Source organism: Denticeps clupeoides, chromosome 1 (genome assembly GCF_900700375.1).
Source record: "Denticeps clupeoides chromosome 1, fDenClu1.1, whole genome shotgun sequence".
Lineage (NCBI taxonomy): Eukaryota > Metazoa > Chordata > Actinopteri > Clupeiformes > Denticipitidae > Denticeps > Denticeps clupeoides.
The window spans coordinates 32,506,200-32,530,972 of NC_041707.1; the positions used below are offsets into that span (position 1 = coordinate 32,506,200).

At 41.9% G+C, this 24,773-nt stretch overlaps 1 protein-coding gene across 11 annotated transcripts in view; it reads left to right on the top strand.

The window, feature by feature from the left end:
- Positions 1-1,629: 1,629 nt before the first annotated feature.
- The window catches only part of mark3a (MAP/microtubule affinity-regulating kinase 3a), a 31,715-nt gene continuing 8,571 nt past the window's right edge, over positions 1,630-24,773 (top strand). For 5 of the 11 annotated variants that reach the window (XM_028998158.1, XM_028998176.1, XM_028998168.1 and 2 more), the window contains exons 1-10: positions 1,631-2,312; positions 3,569-3,763; positions 5,469-5,522; positions 12,504-12,552; positions 18,232-18,297; positions 18,799-18,869; positions 20,752-20,808; positions 21,630-21,866; positions 22,118-22,237; positions 24,408-24,507. In XM_028998158.1, the coding sequence (XP_028853991.1) occupies positions 2,262-2,312; positions 3,569-3,763; positions 5,469-5,522; positions 12,504-12,552; positions 18,232-18,297; positions 18,799-18,869; positions 20,752-20,808; positions 21,630-21,866; positions 22,118-22,237; positions 24,408-24,507 (1,000 nt within the window). In that variant the 5' untranslated portion in view covers positions 1,631-2,261. Of the gene's footprint in view, positions 2,313-2,721; positions 2,797-3,568; positions 3,764-5,468; positions 5,523-12,503; positions 12,553-18,231; positions 18,298-18,798; positions 18,870-20,751; positions 20,809-21,629; positions 21,867-22,117; positions 22,238-24,407; positions 24,508-24,773 lie in introns of those variants that run through there. The other 6 variants (XM_028998106.1, XM_028998131.1, XM_028998124.1 and 3 more) reach the window with 3 other exon arrangements.

The window sequence follows — 24,773 nt, forward strand, 5'->3', positions numbered from 1 at the left end:
CAACATGGTCTGATTTTTTTTTTTCTCCCTCCATTAAAAGAAATTACAGTGTCACCAGTCAAGGTGTGTCATGTATTAGGCCACAAACAAGCAACTTTGACAAAGCCCAACTGTTTTGGCTTTTAAGACTGAATCAGAACCAAAATGAGTGTTTCCAGTATAGACTTACTTTTAAGAAAGGGCACGTTTTATCCAATCTGATTCAGTTCCACACAAGGGCTTTTGTAGCACATTGATGCCCCCCTCCATTCTTGGTGCCAGTTGATCCCCTCGTATCCCAGCCTTGATGGGTCAGGAGTGTTGATGGCGTGTGGGGTTAAACCCTGTAAGCTGTTCACCACCTTCAATATCAGGATACAAGCTGGAAATGTCTGGTGGGTGCTGAGCGAGTCAGAGGTGACAGCAGGTGGCAGTGTGGGACAATTCCACTCTAGTAACAGTCTTTTTACCCTGTTCTCATGCATGACTCACAGGTAATGTGAAAAGAAGATCCGCAGTGCTGGCCAGCATGTGTTGTAGTATCACACAGGTCACTGCGTTTCCCTTGACGAATGTGAGCCCCTCAGGTCGGGCCTTACAGGGTTCCATCAAAACAGCACTTCTGAATTCCAGCTGTTCTTACACAGGCTCTTTAAAATGTCCCTGCCTGCTCTGCAATGGGGGAATGGCTATAGGTTTGTAATAAACCGCAGAGGTCTCCATAAATAAACACCCACTGCCTTGTCTGAATGACGCCAAAGAGTGGGAGACATGCAAATTTGCACATCTGTTATGCATGAAGAGGGAGATTTGGAAAAACCATCGGACCAGTTTAGACCAATAGCATGCAGCAATATGTGTGGTCAAACATGGAGAGTGCAAGTTATCCTCCATGCGAAGGTCACTGTCACGTAATAATATGCAACAACATTCCTGATGAGGGTACAACTAGTCAGAGACATGTTGTGCATGGAAGACTGAACTAATTCTAATGGGTGGTAGTAGCCTAGTGGGTAACACACTCGCCTATGAACCAGAAGACCCAGGTTCAAATCTTACTGACTACCATTGTGTCCCTGAGCAAGACACTTAAGGTTGAGTGTCTCCAGGGGGGGACTGTCCCTGTAACTACTGATTGTAAGTAGCTCTGGATAAGGGCGTCTGATAAATGTACCATTTCAGCCGAACCCTCCAGAAGAAACACCCCATCACATGTGGGTTAACAGTGTGCCGTAAGGTCAAACTGAATAAAGATGTTCATGTCCCAAGCATTCCAGAATTATGTGTTTTATGATGTCGTCTGGTTATTGGCTGCATGTTTGTCTTCACAGAATTAAAATTCAGTGCTGGTTTTCTTCACAGACCTACGCAGCCGGTTATCACAGTTATTATTATCTCAAGCACACTTAACTGATTCAACATATTGATACTAATATGATTCGTATTTTCACAAATGTAGTAAATCTGGTAACTAGACGTGCTGGTCACTCGCGAAACCTGTAACACCGGTTCCACGCAGAACGGTCCACGGCCAGTGCTCCTCCACAGGCTCCGGCGTCCATTTATTTCGGTCGGAGTGAACTTTCCGCGCCGGGCGCCAATGAGCTCCGAGGTCCGCCCGTTTCCTCACTTCCTCTGCATCTCCGGGGCTCGGCTCGGCACTCGGCCGCTACCGGGTGGCCATCTTGGATCCGGGTCTAACGCGAGCCGACAGGCGGACATGGGCGGGAGAGGAGCGGCTTCCCCGGGGCAGTAGCGCGCCAGAGCGTCCCTGTCCGCCCGGAGGGGGAGATTCATTGACGGCTCTTTCCTTTTTTCGGAGAATGATATTCGACGTTTCGATGTAGGCTCGGACGTTCCGTGGGATTCTGTGGGAGGCCCGCTGAGTACAGCCGCACTTCACTTGGTGTTTTTTTTTTTTTTCCTCCTCCCAACACCGGACATCCTAAATACGGACTCAACGGAGACCTCGGGCCGGGCCGATGCCTTTATTTCGGGAGTAGTGTCGCGTTTGTGAGAAACATTTCCACCTCTTTTAATTAAGCATCGTAAGATTTCCTCTTTTTTTACAGTAAAAAAAAAAACTGTAGTCAGAGCTCCGAAATCGCAGGCTTAAGTTTCCGACAAGTTTTTCATTCGGCTAAAAAAAAAAAAAAAATCTTCTCAGTCCCTGATATCGAGTTTTCCTCTGAGGATTTGTTTCTTTTAATAATCAAATTAACAAAGGCTTGTGGTCGGGGGGGGGTGGGGGGGTGGGGAGGCTGCGTTCGCAAACCGTCAAAATGTCAACAAGGACGCCGCTGCCCACCGTCAACGAGCGCAAGGCGGAAAACGTGAGTGTGTTTGTGGAACGTCCATCTTCTCCACCTCTTCTTTCTTATTTTTTTTTGGCTTCGCGTGTTGATCTACGTGTTCGTGTCGCAGTGTGCTGACGGGGCGCTTTAAGTGGATCGGCCACGACGTGCCAGTCTTGAGGCAGATGGGAGCCCCACGCCGGAACCGCGGCGGCTTAGCGGCTCCTGCGGGAGCGCGACATATGTCGCGCGCGGGCTTAACGTCGCCACCCTTGTACGTGGTGCAGAAAACCGGCGAGTGCGAGTGGCCACATGTTGCACAGCTCCACGCGACCAAGATTAGGGACGAACACGGGACGTGGGTGCTGTAGTCCTGTCCGAGTCCACAGTTCCCGCGATGTCTCCGTCAGTATCGGTGGTGTAGGGGGGGGGGGTATCGACGGGTAACGTTCGATGTCGCTGAGTCAGTCACAGTAGCAAAATGAAGGGATCGCAGCAGGGCATGAGGCGCCGCATGGGCACAGTAAGTACGGGACCGTGGAAATGAAGTGTCGCCGTCTTGTAATCGATCAGCCTAGTGGGGAGGGACCGCTGGGTCACGTGGTGTCACGTTGCTGTCATAATGTCCTGCAGCCAGTGCATTAGTGCATCCTTCAGACGGGCTAATTGGATTCTCACTGGAAGGTGGGCGTTAGGGCTCAGAGCTTCCACCGTATCCAGAGAGTAAACCGGAATGGAAATCCGAAACTTCCCTCCACTGGAACCAAGTGACTGGTCTTTGCCGTGGAACATCAGCTGGCCCGGAAGTTTATTTTTTTACGGAGAACAGGAAATTGTGGGAATGGTCGTAGGGTCGGGAATTTTGTGTCTGTGAATGAAAAGTCTGAAACAGAAACACTTCTTAGTGAATGAAATTTATCATCGTGGCAAGCCCATGTCTAAAGGGCCAAAGTGGTCGAACAAATGCTTGTTTTACTCTCTTTTGGTGCTGCTGTCTGGGGGTTCTGTGAATGGGTCATTGGGTGTTAGGACTGAATGGGTGGACTGGGAACTGGAGGGGGGTTGGGTGGTGGTAGGATGGTGTGGTTGCGGTGCTAATGGACCCTTTCAATGGACTGAATCAATAATGCCAGGCTCTTTGTGTGTGTGTGTGTGTGTGTGTGTGGAGTGCAAATGGACCAGATCGATCTGAAGGACGGTTTAAACCACATTTGTAAAGAATTGTGGCCTTTATCGCTTGTATTTATGCACATAAGTAACCAGTGTGTTGGTTTTCTTTCCATGCGTGCCCACAGCACACGTCAAACGGTCATGGCCGTGCGGAGGTCACCTCACGCTCTGTCAGGTCCAGTGGCCGAAGTCGAAGCTCTGCTGGATCTGCCAGTGAGGACCAGCAGCCCCATATTGGGAATTACCGACTACTCAAAACCATCGGGAAGGGGAACTTTGCCAAGGTCAAGCTGGCTCGGCACATCCTGACAGGCCAAGAGGTGAGACGGCATAAGAGGCAGCATGTATTTAGACATTGGTGAAAATTGTTTGAATGATTTAAAAAAAAAAAAAAAAAAAAAAAGTAGTGTTTAATATCATACAGAGTGGAACTGGCTGAATTGAATTCTCACAATGAGTCAGATCTTAAGACTCTAGCAAATCCGCATGATATACACACACACACACACACACACACACACACACACACACACTCTTAAACACAAGACCAGGGTTTGAGATTCAGCTTTTAAGAATCCTGGCTTAAAGGTCCTGTATTATGGAAACATGTTTTGCTTTTATATAGGTCTTAGTGGTTTTGTCTGCTGAGAGAATCTCCCACCGCTCCCCTAAACAAGTAGCTCCACCAACAATCATGGCTTGAAAACGTGCAAATCATTGCAGTTGCTCATTGATTGGATGTAAAAATTCCATCATGCGAGACTGAGTGGTTTAATTGTTTTTTGTTTTAAAAAAAAAAATGCTGACATGACTTCCTCTTTGTGCCGAATATTGTGGTTGGGGAATGGTGTTTATAACATCATTTTCACGAATGGCTGCTCACTTCTATAGGCCGCTCTCCTCCTCGTCCCGCCTCTCTCCTCGTCATTAGCGTTTGAAGCTACATGTAAAGCACCGAAACTGCTTGTTCTGGGAAAAAGTGACAGGCCAAATGTGGCTGTAATTCTGCACCAGGTCAGAGACTATAGACTATAGATACAGTGTTAGGGGACCACCGATTTAAAAGCAGGCTTCTTAAAACTGAACCTCACACCCTGGTCTTGTTTTTAAGTTGTAACAGTGATTTCATGATGATTGATTTAGCTGAAGAGGCTTATTGACAGAACTACTGTCAACTACTCAATGCAAAGAGCTGCATGGTCTGAAATGATGCAGGAATAATGCAGGCTACATAAAGAGACAAACAACAACTTTGGCAGCATCCTGGAAGCAACAAACGGGGCTTATTAATAGTTGCAAATACATTCCAAGGCAGAAAATGAAATAGATAAGTAATTCATTTAAAACTTGTGTTCCTGTTGTGTGTACAGGTCTGTTCTGATCTCCTTATTATCCAGCATTACATTATAAGTAAAACATTACAAGTGTGTCTTCAACCTAACGTATGCTACCTACACCATGCCCTCAATTCACAGACAACCTTGTAAATATTCAAAGGGAATATTTAGATCTTGACAGAAAATTCCATCCCAGCTTGCTGCAAGCTCTTTTAAAAAACTGCATCAGTTACAAGACTATTTCAGTTCTGAAAACTAAAATGAACATGCTAGTCCAGTCTGAGCAATGTTGCAATCGGATAATCTACAACAGATAGCAGCACCATCATACAAGCTTTGTGTGTGTTCAGCAGAACTCTGTTCCGTTCTTGAAAATGCCCCAGTTTTTTCCTGACCTCTTCGTTCTGAATAATGACATCCTGGCATCCCCCAACTGGAGGCCAGTCGTAAATGGGTGGAGAATAAACGCCGTCCTCTTTACTTGCAATAACCATCATGCACATATTAGTTCAGGGTTGCCAGATTCTTTTCAAACTAAACGCTGATCCATTTATTGTGTTGCAAAATATATTTTTAATATAATGCACCTTGAAAAAGTTGCAAAATGTACAGTTTTTGCTTTTATGCATTGAAATTCAAATATGTTATTTCTCAGTGTTAAAATCTGTCTTGCTTGCTTTCTCCCAAGGTGGCCATTAAAATCATTGATAAAACTCAACTCAACCCCACAAGCCTTCAGAAGGTAAGGGTCAGCTCTTCTGCTCTGTGTGTGTGTGTATGTGCTTACGTGTCCGGGAGTGTCAGTGTGTGGGGTTAATGGGGTTGTTGACAGTTGAGCACCAAAGCTGCGCTCTAACCCGGAAATGACTGGTTCAGCTTGCCCTGCTCGAAGGAAGTGATGTCACTCGGTCACGGGATGCCGCTTGTTTTTGATGTGCTCATTTTACTCCTAACCCTGTGCCTTGGTTTACAGTAACTGTAGGTTTAGGATTTGGGGCCGAAGTGTATGTCTTCATCTCAAACTAACGCACATTTATTTTGCGGCCTGCTTATTTTAATTTAGACCAAGGTCACAGAACACTGCCATTTATAGCCTAGCATATCTTAAGTGGTTTTAATCTCCTCTGTTGCTTGTTTGCTGGTTGCCATGTGGCCCTCTGATCGGGCCTTCTACACTACAGCTAAAAAAGAGGGAATGTGGTTACAGCAAAATGTGGTTCTACCAAGTTAATGTTTTTTTTTTTTGTGGTAAATAGGATTCAAATCCACCTTAAAGTATTCAGCTTTCCAAATAGGATTTCACCATTTGTTGTTTGAGTGAAATATTTGGCTGCCGTTATGAAAGCTTGCTGAATTCACTGTGTATGATAAGTGCTTTTGAGTAGTGAGTTGTGTTTTTGTGAGTCTGAGGAACAAAACAGAAAACCGATTCAGCACAATAGATAATTTCTGCTTGACAGTTGGTCAACAAAGCTATAATCTGTCGTAATCTATGTCTTGGTGATGTAAGGAACCTGACCTTTTTCTTTTTATCAGTTTGTATATTTTCTAGCATTTTGAACTTGTTGACCTCTACAATCTATTGAAAAACACAACAGATAATCATTTTAACCACAGACCTTGTTTTCAGTCCATTTTTGTAAGGTTTTTTGTGCTGTGTCTCTTGTCCCAGCATAATTTATCAGAGATCCATAAACGTTCTTGGTTATATGCAAATAGAGTTTTTGGCTACAAACTTTACAAAACTGGTTACAGGTCAGCCTTGTCTGCCCTGGACCATTGGTTAAATGCTGACTACTCCTCCACCCACTGCTAAAAATATGCATTAATAGAACGTTTTATGGGTGGTAATACATTTGTTTAAACTGCACTTGCTATCATTGTGTCCCTGAGCAAGACATTTGCTCCAGGGTGACTGTGCCTGTAAATACTGATTGTAACTTGCTCTGGATAAGGCCATCTAATAAATGCTACAAATGTCAAATCTTACTTTTTTTTTTAACCATACACTTTAATTATGCCACTTTTTGCAAGTTACGTATAATTATTATTACTACAACTACTTAATAGGCTTTGCTATGGAGGTAAATTCATGTTGGTTTGTTATTTTTATATTGAGACACAGTAATACCAGTTCGTTTTAATTTGGTATTACTAAGAAATTTAAGATCCTCAAAAACACAGCAAGTTTCTCTTTCCTCCTCCGCTGGTTAGTTCCACAGAGTCTTACATGCCCCATCCCCCAGTATAGCTCTCTAGGGGGGCACACTGGAGACTGGCCGAAAGAGCCGGCTCTGGTGAGCTTAATGAAATGATCCAGTTCACTAAAATGATCCAATATTCCCATTTGTTTGAGAGAAACACAAGGAAAACAAACAAGCAATCAAATGATACTTATTGTCGGAAAAATTATTGACCTCATTTTAATTACCTTGCAATTAATTGATTTATTGTTTATTGTGACAGGCCTGTATTAATTCATAAATAATTTTACACAGTTGCCAATAACACACCCTCTGACCCAACACCATTTGGTGAACCCTTATATGGCAATTTATATACAGTACAGGCCAAAAGTTTGGACACACCTTCTCATTCAATGTGTTTTCTTTATTTTCATGACCATTTACATTGGTAGATTCTCACTGAACACATGTGGAGTTATGTACTTAACAAAAAAGGTGAAATAACTGAAAACATGTTTTAGATTCTAGTTTCCATAGCCACCATTTGCTCTGATTACTGCTTTGTACACTATTGGCATTCTCTCGATGAGATTCAAGAGATCGTCACCTGAAATGGTTTTCCAACAGTCTTGAAGGAGTTCCCAGAGGTGTTTAGCACTTGTTGACCCCTTTGCCTTCACTCTGCGGTCCAGCTCACCCAAACCATCTGGATTGGGTTCAGGTCCGGTGACTGTGGAGGTCAGATCTCCACTTTTTGTTAAGTACATAACTCCACATGTGTTCATTCATAGTTTTGATGCCTTCAGTGAGAATCTACCAATGTAAATCGTCATGAAAATAAAGAAAACACATTGAATGAGAAGGTGTGTCCAAACTTTTGACCTGTACTGTATAAAACGTCACAACTGCTCTCACAACTTGCATGCTCATTAAATCACAAGTAAGGTGTGATTAGGGCTCCCATGTGTGAACGGCAACATACCCATACCCAATATCAAAAAAAGATGTGAAGGGCTCTATGAAATCAAATTTATTTTTCCAAAATTCTTCTGAATTCCATGTTTTTCATTATAAATGTATTTATTTACCTAAACTGTGTGATTTATGAAGTGGGTAACCTGCAGTATAACAAATCACATTTAATTACTGTTCTGCAAAGTGCTTGGGCATTTAATGTTTGCTTTTGTAAACCATTTACATGTAAATATGTGCATTTCATGCAAATAACTATTTCACAATATTACACATTCTTCCATTTGTAAAATAAAAGCCCTTCACATTTGAAATCAACATAAAAATTAGCAAATAATTAAACATTGGGGAGACCTGGAATAAAAAATACTTGCATAATAATGGACTGGAACCATGATAATAAATCCATGTTTTGAATCAGATTAATTTGTTGCATGACTGGCTCCAGCTAGTTTGATTCTTTTCTTTTTCTGATATGAGTTATTGACTAAGTGGTTGTCACGTATGTTGTTCTTCCTATTCACTAAGTCTTAATTCCGTAATTTTCCGAGGACATCGGTGCTCTAGCGAGCCAAGCATAGACGTCGCGAACTGAACGGGCAAGTGGTCTGGATTCAGCACGTACAGCCTCTTCGCAGTTGACTGTATTGAGGACTCTTTCAGTGCTTTTGTCTTAGAACAAAGAATGGTCTGCCACCTTCGGAAGGCCTGACTTGTTTTTGTCGTCATGGCGATGGTTGTCATAATCGCCCACTGTTGCCGAGCTAGGGATTGTTATTAAATATTCCAGTTGTTTTCCTCCTGGTAGTTTCACAAAAGAAGTTCATGGGTTCCAGCCCAAAATGAAATTAGCAGTGGGGGAAAATGCCTGAATTCGCTGCTGTGTTAAAGGGCACGCAGGGATCAAGATTTTGCATTTTTGAGGCTTTTACTTTATGGTTTGCTAGGGAAGTCCCTGGATTTGCTATACATTTAAGCAGTTATTGAGTAATTATCTTCAGGGTGTGAATATTTCTCTGTGCTCCGTTTGTGTGTGTCTGAGGTTTAAAAAAAAAAAAAAAAAAAACACTGCCAAATGAATATGTAAATTTAGTATGTTCTTCCAGAGCCTCCTGCTGAGAGTGTGAGGAATAAATTGACAGGAAGCCCAGACAAACATGGCAAGCGGAAAAGCGGAGATCTGAAGAGGGAGTTGGGGCTGTGTAAAGCTTTATGGGAAAACAATCATCTGCACTCATGCATTGATGGATGCACCATCTTCACCATTGTCTACTACAATGGCCGGTCCAGTTTTAAGGCAGAAATATCCTTGCTGTGTCAAGGCCGCAAAATGAATGAATGAAGACCTGTTTCATAAAATTGTCATCTGCCGAGTGCAGATCTCGCATCACTCCTGCTATAAAATTACGTTGGTATCGCATCCGTATACGTTGCGTAAATTATTGAGTGTGTGCAGGAAAAAAAACGACGCTAAGAACGCAGGATACGAACCACATACATACAGTACATACGCACATAGTTAACATAGTTAACAGCAAGTACATTTCTGCCTTTAATAGTTTATTCAGCTCATTAAAGTGCCTTTTTTTATTATGTTCCTGCATACAGGCCTCTGCATTGCATGTGTGGCCTTTAGACAGCAAACTACAAAGAAACGACCCGTTCACCACACTATTGGACAGGAGAGCAGATCTCTTTCTTTTGATCTCTCTTTACTTCTGCTGTGGTCTTCTGTTTGACATTTTATCTTCTCTCTGTTGGTTTTCGTGGTTCATTACTCTCTCTCTTCTCCGTGACCGCATGATTAAACACGTTACTCCTTTACGTGGCATGTTTATTTGATGCATGGATTATTTGTCTGTTTATATGCTGATCATAGTGTTGAGGACGTCCCCATTTTGCCCTCCCTGAACCACTTTTGGTAGGTTCCGAGACCTTCAGGCCATCAAAAGCCAACAAGATTCTATGACCCAGCCGTCCAGCCACCATGTCCATGTCAAAGTTGCTAAAATCCTTACGCTTGACCGTTTTTCCAAGGTGTCAGTTTCCCTGCCTAAGGAGGGCAGCACCACTCACTGCCAGGTGCCACTGCAGCGTGTTCTTCACTATGTTATGGCTGTTGGCTGTAGGTTGTGTATTGGTTCAGCGTTTGCCTTGCACAGTCCACCACGCTGGTCCGGGCTGTCGGTGGTAGCAGCTGTGGTTGGTTGCGTAAGCGTCCGTGGGTGTTGGTGCGCTCCTCGTCTGGCCCAGGCTCTAATTGAGGCGAGATGTTCTTCTGCCATGTGTCTCCATCAGCACCAGTGAGGTGTGAAATGCTCCACACCTCCCGTGGTGTAGAAAAGAGCTCAATAAAATCCTGAATGCGTACCCAGTGTTCCCTGACCTTAATTACTAAATAAGGAAGTGTGTTTTCTTTGCTATTCACCATCTTCAGCACTGAGAAGGACTTTCGACATTATATAAATGTCTTCAGTATTATGTATTTCTGTTGTAGCTCCTTTAACATCTGATATACGTTCTTATAATGGCCTTTTTCATAGGTAAAAAAAAACACTGTCATCTTAGTACCTTGGCCCATGCTATCCTTAAAGAGATGTTTAATGAGTATCTGCTCATCAGGGTGCCTTGTTAGATATTTCTGAACCGTGTGAGAGGAAACCGTGGATGATGGCAGCTGCAGCCTCCATGTTGCTCAGTTCTTAAAGCAGCCTTGTTATTTTTTTCAAATCCTGGAACGACAGCTGAAATCTCCTTCTAATGTTAAGTGATTTTGCAAGTTTCGCCTTTTAATTAATGAAATGATTTTCACTGCTTGATTGCTGTAAAGGTCATGTCAGTCACATGACACGTGTCTTTTTCTCTTGAATGTTGTCTGGATATTGAGTGTGTTCGAAAATATATATAAAATTCATATTTGTAACACCCCACTTGTTAGTAGAGTCTTCAATCAACCCACAAGCACATCCAGCCTTGTCTCACACAAACACACACACCTTGTGCAATCAACCCAGAGAGGAAAAAATGGAAGTAATGTGCTTTGTGCAAGTGTGTGTGTGTACGTGTGAAACCGTTGCTTTTGTAGTTATCTCTCCGGCCGTCCATTTTGTGCACATGTCCACATGTCTGGCGTCCAGCCCGTGTGAATTGTCTGTTTATGAAGGCGAAACAAAGAACAGGGAACAGCGAGGTGTGCCCTGGGTCACATGTGCAGCATCACAGTGGAGGAAACCCCAAAACAGCCGACAGGGCATGACAGGAAGCTGTAGGTGTGGTGCAGATGTTGTGACTGTCTTGTTTTATCTGTCTTTCTGCAACTTCTCTGTATTCATGTCTGCCGCGAGATAGCAGACAGCAAATGAGGATTTTAACATCTGTATTGCAGCATTTTCAGACCTTGCAATGTGTCCAAAGTACAAAAATGCTCCAGGAAAATGTTGCATTTCAAAATTTTTGTCTTAATTCTAAACTACTAAAATACGGCTTCTATCATTAACAAAGGCAAGCAGAACATGGCACTTTTTATATCATGTTTTCAGTATTACAACTATTAATGTCCATGATGGATTTTTTTTTTTTTTTTTTTTTTTTTCTTCTGCCAATTAAATCATTAGTTTTTTCCGATTTGTCTCTGTCCAGTTAGATTTTTACATCTTTACACAGCCCAGCATGTTAACCTGCAGAAGAGCATGTTAGCATTTTAACGCACTTCAGCAGCTGTCTGCCTCGACCCCGGTGTCTTTGTATGGTTCGGAGATCCCAGCCCATAAAAGATGTATGGCTTCCAGCCGTCCCCATACCCAAATAGGGAGCAGAACTGTGTGGTTGAGAGGATGGCGCGTCTCTTTTAACTGGGATTAATAATGAATGGCTCGTGCCGCAGTGTTTCTGGGGGGCTGGACGCTAGCGTGCTAACAGTGCAATGCGCGAGTTCTGCTTAGCTAGTCAGCTTTATAGGCGGTGTTCTGTAGCATTAGCAGAGACGTGCTGCATTAATAATGTAGCGAGCTGGTGATGGGGAGGATGCAGACCCTGTTGCCCTACATGTCCACCTTGTACAAAGTTACAATGCAGATGTAGCTGTAAATGTTCAATTGTAGACCCCAGGACAGTATTGCTTTATTTCTTTTTAGGTGGAGGGCTTATCTGCACCCACAGTGATGCTACATTCTGATGGGGTAAAAAAATCCCATGCTGAAGCTGCTGTCTGCTAACATTAATGTTAACTATATATTTAAAGGCGAAGATAAATTTGCCACCTACAAGATGAGGTGTTTAAGTAATATGTTTGTTTAAGTAATATGTGCAGACGGCAAACTGCAATTAATTCAGCCAAGAATTACTGTAAACCTGTGGGTACCTGTAAGACAGGGCTACCTTGACATTCTTTTCTCTGTCTTAGCTTGTCCTCTGGATCCTTATATGCGCTCTTTATAGCCATCGTAATCTCAAAATGGGTTTGTGTATGAAAAGTAAATTAGGAATTTGACAACCTTACTTTCAGTAAATTTGAATTCTCCTGCAGTGTCCTGTGGAAACATAACATTTTGTCTTTTTTTTTACAGCTCTTCAGAGAAGTTCGGATTATGAAGCTTTTAAATCACCCAAATATTGGTAAGTTAATTTTTCTTCTGTTTACACATGACAATCAATTTTTAGAAGATTTCAAATTATTATTAAATTACAAATCACGTTACAGAAATGTGAACCTTTCAATATAGCATGGGCCAAGCATAATTATTTTGTTTCATTTGTAGAATTCTCTGTGTCTGATGTTCTAGGTCAGGGAGGGCCAACCGGTTCATCGCGTGCGCACACACACACACACACACACACACACACACACACACACACACACACATATATATATAAACATATAAACACAATTTGATGGTTAATGCAGGCACTGTGCCCCACAATCGCACAGCTGACAGCATTCAGGCGTCACGCCCAGATTTCAGGTGCTTAAACATGGCTGTGAAAATAAATAAATAAATAAACCAGGTTCATGAAAGTGAAGTGATTGTCATTGTGATACACTACAGCACAGCACACGGTACACACAACGAAATGTGTCCTGCTTTAAACCCATCACCCTAAGTGAGCAGTGGGCAGCCATGACAGGCGCCCGGGGAGCAATGTGTGGGGACGGTGCTTTGCTCAGTAGCACCTCACTGGCACCTCTCTTTCTACAACAGCCCGCAAACTTGGAGTAACAATAGACAACCAACTCTCCTTCTCTACTCACATCAGCAATCTTTCCCACTCATGTAGATTCTTTCTTTACAATATCAAGACAAATCCGTCCTTATCTGTCAACACAGGCCACCCAGATACTGGTTCAGTCCTTAGTAATCTCATGACTGGATTACTGCTACTCCCTTCTAGCTGGTCTACCACTATGTACCATCCGACCTCTACAACTCATACAAAATGCAGCAGCACGACTGATCTTCAACCTTCCCAAATTCTCCCACACCGCCCCTCTGCTATGTTCCCTCCACTGGCTCCCAGTAGCTGCACGCATCAGGTTCAAAATACTGATGCTGGCCTACAAAGCCAAACATGGAGTAGCACCATCCTACCTCACAGCCCTTATTAAACCTAGCACTGCACCTCGTATATTCCGAACCTCCAGTACTGCTCGCCTGGTCCCTCCATCTCTGAAGGTAAAAGGAAGACACTCAGCTAGACTCTTCTCTGTCTTGGCCCCCTCGGTGCTGGAATGAACCTCCCTTGGAGGTCAGAACAGCTCAGTCACTGAGCACTTTCAAATGGCAACTCAATACCTTCCTCTTTAGACAATATTTAGATTAACTTGAAACATTAATATTGTCTGACTTATGTATAGAAACTACAACTTAGTGAATAAAAAGATTGCATTCATAGTTGGGGTCCTAATGAACCAGAATTGATCACTTCATCGATGGTAACATGGAAGCACGCTGTAAGTCGCTCTGGATAAGGGCGTCTGCCAAATGCCTTAAATGTAAATGTTGGCAGACACTTATCTAACACTATATCTGAGAGGTGCAATCAGAGGCCAATTAAAGATGGGGAAGAGGGCGGGCCTTTTGGTCTTGGCAAACCGATCCAGAACCAGCAGTCGCTCCATCTGTGAATGTGTTTTTTGTTTCCCATACTGGCAACGCAAACCGTAAGTCATGGACAGCATGATTATAAAACTAGGGAAAATCACCAAAGATGTTGATAAAGGCGTAAGGAATAAATAGCGCTGGGTTTGGATAGAGGAGGTGCATTGTGACCATAAGCCCTTTGGAAGCTGGTGCCAAAAGCTCCAGTAACCAGGAGCAGGCTTCTGAACTTTGTGTGCAAGGAAGCTGCTCAATTTACTATCGCTCACCCACTCGTTACTTTATATAAGAACTTAGCGGAACTTAGAACTAGAGTTTAAAAAAGATCTGTGTGAGAAGCTAAAGTAAGCTATATTGTTACATTGTATAATTTATTTAACAAATTGTTTTCATTTCATTCAGTTGTAGTGTCCTTTATTCAATGCTACTAATCACTTTCTAGTTTACTTTGGAGTCCTATAATTGCCACCTACTGACTTTTCTTGCTATGGATGTAGTATCTCAATAGGTAAGGAACTAGTTAAAACCAGGGATGGATTACTGAACTACTTACTTACTTACTTACTTACTACCAGGCACAGTTATAATAGTTTTGGATTTTTCATTAGTTTTAGTTTTTATTTCGTTTAGATTTTTTTTTTAATTAGTTTTTAGAGGCAGATTTACTAGTTTTTATTAGTTTTGATATTTTGAAATTGCTTAGTTTTAGTTTAGTTTTTATTAGTTACAGTGTTAGTTTTAGTATTTTTTTTGTAAATTAGGATATTTGTCAGGTGCATGAATCAAAATCACCAGAATAGCCTTATCCATCTTAGCTCCGATAAGGTTATTGACTCTTGCAGCTCTGGGTGTTTTGAATTTTGGTTCGAGTGAAGTGGTGAACTTTTTGAAGGTAATCGAGTCACACAGTCATGTAGACATTCCAGTCTTAATAAACATATTTACCAATGCTTCTTCTCATTTGTGGTGTTCCTGCGTATTTACTAGCCAGCAGCTATTTGGTCCATTATGGATGCTGTCGTATCACGTTCCTTTCCCGTTACCTGGCCTGGCTACCGCTTCTCTTTCGGGGGAGGGCGGGCGAGAGGCTAGCTTGTTCAGGTACTCTTGGTTCGCCTTTTTGTGTGAGCTTTTCAAATGGACTTTCAGATTCGTGGGCTTTTTCCCCTTGAGAAGTATTCCACATATTGTATCACCTGCTTCTACAACAAGGCACTTACTTTTATTTTTGCCACTGTCATAATCAAAGAAATCCCAAATAGGACTTTCTTCCGCTTTCATCACGCTAGCCGGCGGCGTCACGGACAGACTATGGACACGTGACGTCACAGACCACGTGTTACCATAATGGTCAAGTAAATAGAGCGTGAAGTAAATAGATTTTAATTCAACCCAAAAGGCTTATTACAAAGACGAAAACGAAGGACGTTTTTGCTATAATATTAGTTCGTTTAAGTTCGTTTTGTATACACACAAAACAGTTTCAGTTAGTTTTCCCACAGATGCTCCTAAAATATAGGTTTATAATGGGTTTTTCCATCTCATGTCTCAATATTGTTCATTTATTTTCACAATTAAATGAAAAAAAAAAATGTCACTGTGCAGCATATTCATGGTTTCCGCCTGACAAAAATGATGATCTGGGTTATACACAAGCTTTTTATATAGTTGGGCCCAGGGGCCAACAAGTTAAGTGTGTTAAGTGCATTCATAGCATCCACACCCCTGCTCACCTCCCGGGCATGGAAAAAAAGTTCAGGCTCAGGATTTTTTTTTTTTTTTTTTTTTTTTTTGTCGCTATCAGCCCTGCATTCGTGGTCCCACCACAGTAGGCACTTTAGTTAACTGAAACAATGATGAATAGTTATATAGACCTACTTTTCAGTTTTTTTCATTTGCTATTTCTGTTTAATATACAGTGCATCAAATAAAGACAGCACGAACACTGAATTCTACAATATTGCAAAACTGAAATATATGGACACAAGTATTCAGACGTTTGCTGTTATGCTGACATATCCCAAGAGACGTTCATTTCTCTTGATCGTCTTTGAGATGGTTGTACACCTTGATTGGAGTCTGACTCTGTTAAATGAAAATTGGACATGATTTGCAAAGGTGCACAACTATTTATAAAATTCCGCTCTCTAAGCACAGTGTAAATTAGAGGACAAACTAAGCAATGAGGTCAAAGGAAACTGCCTGTTCCCAAGAGCACAGTGGCCTCCATAAGAGTTTGGAACAACCAGGACTCTTCCTGGAGCTGACTGCCCAGCCAGACTGAGCAATCTGGGGAGAAGAGCTTTGGTGAGAGAGGTAACCAAGAACGGAAGCCTTTCCTCCTCAGTGCAAGACACATGAAAGCCTGTGTAGAGTTTGTGCAAAAATAATAATAATAATAATAATAATAATAATAACACCTAAATTACTGGAACAAGAATTCTCAGGTCTGACAAAACCAAGATTGAACTTTTGGCCTTAATTGGTCTGTGTATAGGAAAAAAAGTCATCACCTGCCCAGTACCATCCCAACAGTGAAGCATGGAGGTGGCAGCACTGTGCTGTGGGGGGTGATTTTAAGCTGCAGACATTGGGTGACTGGTTGTCTGGTTTTCAGTTGACACCAACTGAACCTAGTCCAGATCGCTCCAGACCTCCGACTTGGTCGAATGTTCATTTTCCAACACAACACAGCCAAAACAACAGAGGAGTTGATCATTAAGAACAATGTGGAGGTCCTTCAATGGCCCAGTCAGAACCCTGACATCTCTTGAGAGACCTGAAAATGGCTGTAGGCCAACGTTGTCCATCAAATCTGACAGAGTTGGGGAGGATTTGCACAGAAAAGTGGTGTGAAAAACTTGTTGCAAGAATGGCTGTATTAACTTTAAAAAGGTGCTTCTACTAAATACTGAACATTTATGTTCATGTGACATTTCAGAGAAGTGCAGATTTTTTGCAAATTTGATTAAATTGCAGCATGAAACCATGTTTCTAACATGAATTTGTTTTGAAGTATCACTTTTATTTACCTATGCAGGATGTTTATGAAATACCTTTTTTTTTTTTTTTGAGTAACTGTTAGTTTAGACTTCCTCTAATTGGGGCTAAAAGTTGCCCATACTTCCTCATTTCAAATGGCCTGATCATTAGGCACGTCTGAGGTGCGATTACATCAGGAATTAATAATTTTCTTAAAAAGGTGGGCCTAGCAGTGAACAAATTCAACAAAAAGTGAATCAAGGTGGTCCATAAACGGACAAAAGTTCCTTCTTTTTTATAATTATATAAGTGAATTTCTAGCGAGACAAGCCGACAACGCCTTTTTCTACAGTCGAACAGAAAGTGCTTCCAAACGTCTCAGTATATATATGTTCCTCAGTATATATTCCAAGTATACAGAGCCTGGCTTGCAGGGGGACTTCCCATCCAACAATATGGCTCATGCATTCCATCACATTTTTCCAAATCTTTGTACATTCCCACAGACAATGGATTAGTGTACCCTTCTCCTCCCCACACTGCTGAATAGGGACTTATTTAACTGTAGATCCACAATACAGGTAGGGATCCACATCCCTTTCATGCTGTTAAATTTTGATCCTTATGTTATTTCAGAAGCACTGCAGATGCTTCTAGAGAGCCAAGTAAGACGTGTCTTAAGTGCTGAACACTCAGAACATTTCTCTCACACACGTCTCGCACACAGTGTACATTCACAGTTACCACATGCACATCGCCACAGACTCTTCCCTCGCATTGGCCTCATGTCATTTGTTTTCGTCTGTAATGAAAACTTACCTTTGATTATATTGTCCACCACATTACCGCAGAGTAACAGACCTTTTATTACCTTTCAATATTAAATGGTGCATCTTCTCATGACCCAAGGTGGTGGAGGTCTTTGGAAATCCATCTCAGCTGATATTTCTCGAAATTACAACACAATCCTTACTGCAAACCTTCAGTCACAATTGTCACAATATTTTTAGTAGTAATGCAGCTCATAAGAATACATTTTAGTTATTGACCGGCAAAACAGAGGAGGTGAGTGGGCGAGATTGTAAATTGGTAGGAAGGCACAGGCTGTAAAATATTGCCACTTTATAGCCTAAACCCTATTTATAAGTGAGGGAAATGAAAGGGAGGAAGGTTTGTCGATCCCTGTAACATCCAGTCTTCTTTCTCTTTCCTGCAGTGAAGCTGTTCGAAGTGATTGAGACGGAGAAGAGTCTTTTCCTAGTGATGGAGTATGCCAGTGGAGGTATGTGTTTCTAGTGAAAGGCTCTGCTCCACATGTGATGTTCGCATCCACATTTTGTATCCTAACAACTGAAGTTACAGTCGAGCCTCTGACATTTGTGTCACCTTGGAAAGTCGAGAGAAAAGCATGCCGGTCTCTTTGTCAGTCCTTTTTATTGACCTTATTTCTCCTGGCTTCATACTGCAGTTTCTCTGTTCTCGTCTCCACCTCCGCCACACTCTCTCTCTTGGTTTCTCTCTTTCCCACCCGCCTCTGCAGGTCTGACCTGAGTGTGTGGGCGAGAGAAGCTTTCCAGGAGTGTGTGTGTGTGTGTGTGTGTGAGTGTGAGGGAGAGAGAGAAAGAGAGGAAACCGTTGACTACATATCCGTCTGTGCACACACACCTGCATAACAAAGTTGCACCCATTAAATGGCATCTCATGTACTGTTTAATGTTACTCTGTGGGCGTTTATTGTGTGTCTGTGAGAGAGCGAATCTTTTAATGTCACCCTTTCCTCCAGGTGAGGTCTTTGACTACCTGGTGGCACATGGCAGAATGAAGGAGAAGGAAGCCAGGGCTAAATTTAGACAGGTGAGTTCCTCACACCTTTCACACTGAAGGCACACACTCATTCTTTCACGTCAACACAGTTTACAATCTCTGAATAGATTCATAAAACACTTGTATATAAATAGAAATGCCAGTCATAACAGTATGACCACTGAAAGTGGACTGATTGACATCGTTGAGTGGTGGGATATATTAGGCAGCAAGTGAAGATTTTTTCCTTGATTGTGATTTTATTGGACGCAGAAAAAATGGGCAAGTGGGAAATTTGGTGTGACTTGGACAGGGACCCAATTGTGATAGCTGGTATTTCCAAAAGGGCAAATCTTGTAGGATGTTGCCCACCCTCCAGTGGCCAGGAACGATGCAGAAGTGGTCCAAGGACAGAAAAGCAGTGAGCTGTTGACTTGGATTATGGGTGGCCAAGGTTCATTGAAGAACTACTGTAGGTCATATTGATGGCAAAGGAGACACTGGTTCTGATAGAAAGTAATGGAAGAAGGTGTCTGGATTGCTTTTTTCCTTTTACATCATGTGGATTGCTACATGTTTCCTGGGGAAGACACACCACTAGGATACACTATGGGAAGAAGGCAAACTGAAAGAGCCAGTGTGATGCTTTAGACAATGTTCTGCTGGGAAACCTTAGGTCCTGCATTCACATGGATGTTACTTTGACACGTACCGCGTACCTGAACTGGACAATACACCCGGCAAAAATGGTTCAGGAGCGGTTTGAGGAACGCCGGAATGAGTTTGACCTTAATACCATTGATTAACTGTAGGTTGTGTTGGAAAATCCCAACCTCAATATCATAGTTACTCAGTATCATGGCTGTTCATGGTGTATAGACTCAGTACTGTATGACTGTGCCAGGACCACAGGTGCTCTCTTGTTCTTACAGTTGAATGTCATCTCCATCTCCATCTGCATCTGCATCTGCCTGAACTTCCTCTCTCCTTCTGTTCGTTCAATGACACACACAGACAGACTGTCTTCCATTCCTTCTCACACATTTGTGTTCTGTCTAGCTCACACACACACGCACACACAAACCACTTCCGTCTTTAAGCACTCGTCATTGTTTGCTGCTTTCCTTCTCTGCTTGATAAGAACCTCAGGGGTGATATTGAACTAATGGAAACTATTACACCGTATATATCTGGGTAATCTTCTTCAGCTATTTTGTTAATTATCACATCACAAGTCACACTTTCCTGTGTGAATACTGATGTTTAGACTTTTATTGCATTTTTATATCTCTTTATATATCTTCTTATATTTTATGTCTGTGTACTGCTTCTAGAAAAAAAATCCTCTAAGGAACATTCCCGAGGGATTAATAAAACAAAGTTCTACCTACCATCCAAACTTCCATATAATGGGGTCATTTCAGTTAAGCATATTAATGGCATGTGCAAGTTATTAAATTACTTTATAGGGGTGTGTAATGGCAAGAATATCACGATATGTTTCACAATACACAGGTCACAATACGATTATGTCATGATATATTGTGATACTGTACATATTGCGATATTCTACAGTTCAATGAAAATGTAAAAACAGTGCTGAAATAAAACCTGCTGTTATTGGTCTGTCATTTTTTGCATTTTCACTCTGCCTGAAATGCAGTACCCAGCTGTACAGTGCCATCTACAGTAGTGGAGGTTGTAGCTGATTCTTATCTCTGATCACCTTACTAAAGAAATCGCTTGACTAAACAAAAATATCAATATTTGATGTCCCAGTATCAATATTTTCTAACAACCCTATTACTTTATATCAAGGATCTTATTATTGATGTTCATTTTATTGTATAGGTAATGGTAATTTTAATAGGTAAATTCTTTTTTTTTTTTCTTTTTTTTTTAAATGGTCTTTTTTTGTTTTCTTTTTCCCCAGATTGTGTCTGCGGTGCAGTACTGTCACCAGAAACACATTGTGCACAGAGATCTGAAGGTAAGAACCTTGTCCTCCACATGGAGTTTGCGGGATGTTAGTATGCTCTCTTGGTACTTGAGTGCATCGGTTAATGCACACTGTGTGTCGCCTCTTTATGTGTGTGTACCGAATGTGTTTGAATATATGCATATACTGTATGCATACGGTCGCCACAGTAATTGTGTTCCTAACGGCAGATGCGGGTGCGTGTGTTTCCATGTGTGTGTGTGCAGATGCGCGCATCAATATTCATCAGGCTGTGCTGTGTGTTTATCCTGCTGGGTCACTGTGTAGGAGTGTGTTCCAGCCTTAAGCCCTGCTATATCAGCCCATGTCGATACACCCTTTTATGCGAACTCTCTTTCAGGGTGCCATAAATTATCCATGAGAGGTGTGTGTGTTTTGAGAGATAGAATGTGAGCAGAAGGGTACTTGGTGTATAAAAAACCACAGCAAAAACGAATGAAGTTTAATAATTTAATGAGTGGTTGCTTTTAACTGTTAAGACATTTTCTGTGCCTGGAAGTAGAAGTAAAAAGTTAAGTGAAGAACAGGAAGTGGGGAGGAAAAAAAAAACGTAGATATTTTTTTTTTCTTTCAATTAATGGTTGTAATCTGGCTTTGGTCATGTTATTTGTGTACTTGCTGAGAGAAGAAAAGGACTATTAAAGTTGCAATATGAATCCATTCTGCTCATTCACAAACCTAAAAAAATATATATATTGCATTAATTTGTAGATGTAGGTTTTGCAATGATCAGCTGTAACTGTGATGTTTAAAGACATCAACACCTTAACTCAACAACACCCTATTGAAAGGTTCGTCTCCATCTCTCTCAGGCTGAGAACCTGTTGCTGGACGCTGATATGAATATTAAGATAGCCGACTTTGGCTTCAGTAACGAGTTCACAGACGGCAACAAGTTGGACACATTCTGCGGCAGCCCCCCCTATGCTGCCCCCGAGCTTTTCCAGGGAAAGAAGTATGATGGGCCCGAGGTGGACGTGTGGAGCTTAGGGGTCATCCTGTACACGCTGGTCAGCGGTTCACTGCCCTTTGATGGACAGAACCTTAAGGTCTGAACAAACACACTTTTTTAAAAAAATTTATAATTCACCCAGTCCATGGGGTTTTGTTTTGTAGGCGGGTAAATCAATTAAATGCTTTATCAAAAATGAAATTATCATTAGAAATACATTTATCTTATTGGTTTTAAATATTTAATCCAAGTGTTTGAAAGTGTGTGTGTAATGTCTCTGTGTTTACTGGATATTATAGGCCTTGGGTTAGTTGGGGGTTATATTTTATGTTTGCAATACTTATTCAGGAACTGCGTGAGCGTGTGTTGAGGGGTAAATACCGGATCCCGTTCTACATGTCCACTGACTGTGAGAACCTGCTGAAACGCTTCCTTGTGCTCAATCCCATCAAGAGAGGAACGCTACAGGTAACTCTCCTTCCTCCACCTTCACCGAAATAGTCCTATCCCTTCAGTGCCTAACCGGGACTTTCAAATGTTCCCTCAGAGTCTTGATTGGTAGACCTTCTGTCCACCCGCATCCTTTTTTCTGCCGCTTTTTTCTCCTTCCACTACTTCCATTTTCATTCGAAGTGGTTCTTCTGATCTCCCATCCACCTCCTCTTCTGTCTATAGCAGCAGTAGTTTTTCTCTTCCCTCCATATTACTTAAATAATTAATCACTCATAACCTCCCCCTCTGTTGCAGACAGACTATTCTTCTTCACTTAAGATGTGTGTAGCATCATGGTTTTTGTTGGTATTGATTGGAAAAGGAGGTCATTATTTCCTGTCAGCAGGAACAGATTGTTTGTGGGATACAGATTTATCAATCTTACACTTTTCCCAACACAAATGGTATGACATCAAAAAGATACATTTTGAATACAAATATTTTATTAATGCTGTACCCAGTAGGATACTATATATAACAAACAGTGTAATATGGAGTGCACAGCAAAATTGTGTACTCTACAGTTGAGGCCAAAAGTTTTGAGAGTGACACAAATACTAGTTTTCACAAAGTTTGCTGCTTCAGTGGTTTTAAATCTTTTTGCCAGTTGTTTCTGTTGTGTATTGAAGTATAATTACAAGCATTTTATAAGTTTCAAAGACTTTTATTGACAATTACATCAAGTTTATGCAAAGAGTCATTTGTGCAGTGTCGGCCCTTTTTTTCAAGACCTCTGCAATTCACCCTGGCATGCTGTCAATCAACTTCTGGGCCAAATCCTGACTGATGTCGACCCTTTCCTTCATAATCAGTGCTTTGCTCAGAATTAGTTGGTTTTAGTTTGTCCATCCAACCCAATGTTTTGGTACCATTCTTTATTCATGGCTGTGTTCTTAAGCAAAATTGTGAGTGAGCCCCCACTCCGTTGGATGAGAAGCAGCTCCACACATGAATGGTCTCAGGATGCTTTACTGTTGGCACCAGGCAGGACTGACTGTAGCGCTCACTTTTTTTTTTCCTCCAAACAATCATTTTTCCAGATGCCCCAAGGGCTTCATTGAATCATCAATGATTAATCATCTTTAGGAGATGGTCCTGGCGCTTGCTGGAGTTTCTTGGGCAAGTCCAAGCCTTCTTTAGAACACTTCAACCTCCTTGAAGTTTTTGATGGTCTGATAAGTGGTTAATTTAGGTGCAGTCTTAATAGCAGCAATATCCTTGCCTGTGAAGCCCTTTTTATGCAACGCAGTGATGACTGCACATGTTTCCTTGCAGGTAATCATGGTTAACAGAGGAAGAACATCAAGCATCCTCCTCCTTTTAAAGCATCCAGTCTGCTATTCTAACTCAATCAGCATGACAGAATGATCTCCAGCCTTGTGCTTGTCAACACTCTCTCTTGTGTTAATGAGAAGATCGCTGAAATGATCTCAGCAGGTCCTTTTGTGGCAGGGCTGAAATGCAGTGTAAGTTCATGTAGCAGTGGTTTTGATGGTGCTTAAGGAAGCAGATCCGTAATCAGAAGGTTGCTGGTTTGAATCTCGAACCACCGAGGTGCCACCGAGCAAAGCACTGTCCCAACACACTGCTCCCCGGGTGCCTGTCAAGGCTGCCCACTGCTCACTAAGGGTGATGGTAAAAAGCAGAGGACACATTTCGTTGTGTGCACCGTGTGTTGTGTATCACAATGACTTTCATGGCAAAGAGGGGCTTTGCAATTCATCTGATCACTCTTTGTAGTAAAAACTGAAGCAGCAAACACAAAAACAGTATTTGTGTCATTCTCAAATCTTTTGGCCACGACCGTAGACATTTCTTTATTCTCAGTTGCCATATGTAACTGTATCTTGCAGCTTTGGAAGCTTCAGGACAAATTCTTTTCCAGGATGGAATAAAAATTGAGTTAGTGTCTTTGGAAATTTCCTGAATGTTTTTCTCAGTGCCGGAATTAAATTTTCTGCCATTTGTTATCCGATTTGACTGCGAAGGTGTGCATTAATGCTGCTGGCTTTGCTTCTAATGGTTTTAATCCATGTTAAAGGGAAAGGTTTCGAGTGGGGGTCCTTTGGTTATTCATTTAAAGGACACATGCACACAACCTTCAACAGACAGATTCTTACCATCAAATCTGTGAAATATTTTTCAGCAAATCATGAAGGACCGCTGGATCAATGCAGGATGTGAAGAGGAGGAGCTGAAGCCATTTGTGGAGCCTGAACTTGACATCTGTGATCAGAAGAGGATAGGTACTGATAGACTGACGTGTGTGTGTGTGTGTGTGTGTGTTGGTGGCATGGAAGCAGCAGCAGTGCGCTCTTCTCTGTACTGTACCGCACCCTGCAGTATAGTGTGCGCTTTGTTTAGTGGGAAGTAGGGTATTGCGTAACAACAGCAGCAGCTGGGAATATCACCCCCCTCCCTTTATCTGAAGCTTAAAAATATGTTCAGTTGAACTATCCGACAAATCTCCTCGCACTTGCAGCGATGCACGTGTTTTCGAGTGGGTTGTGAA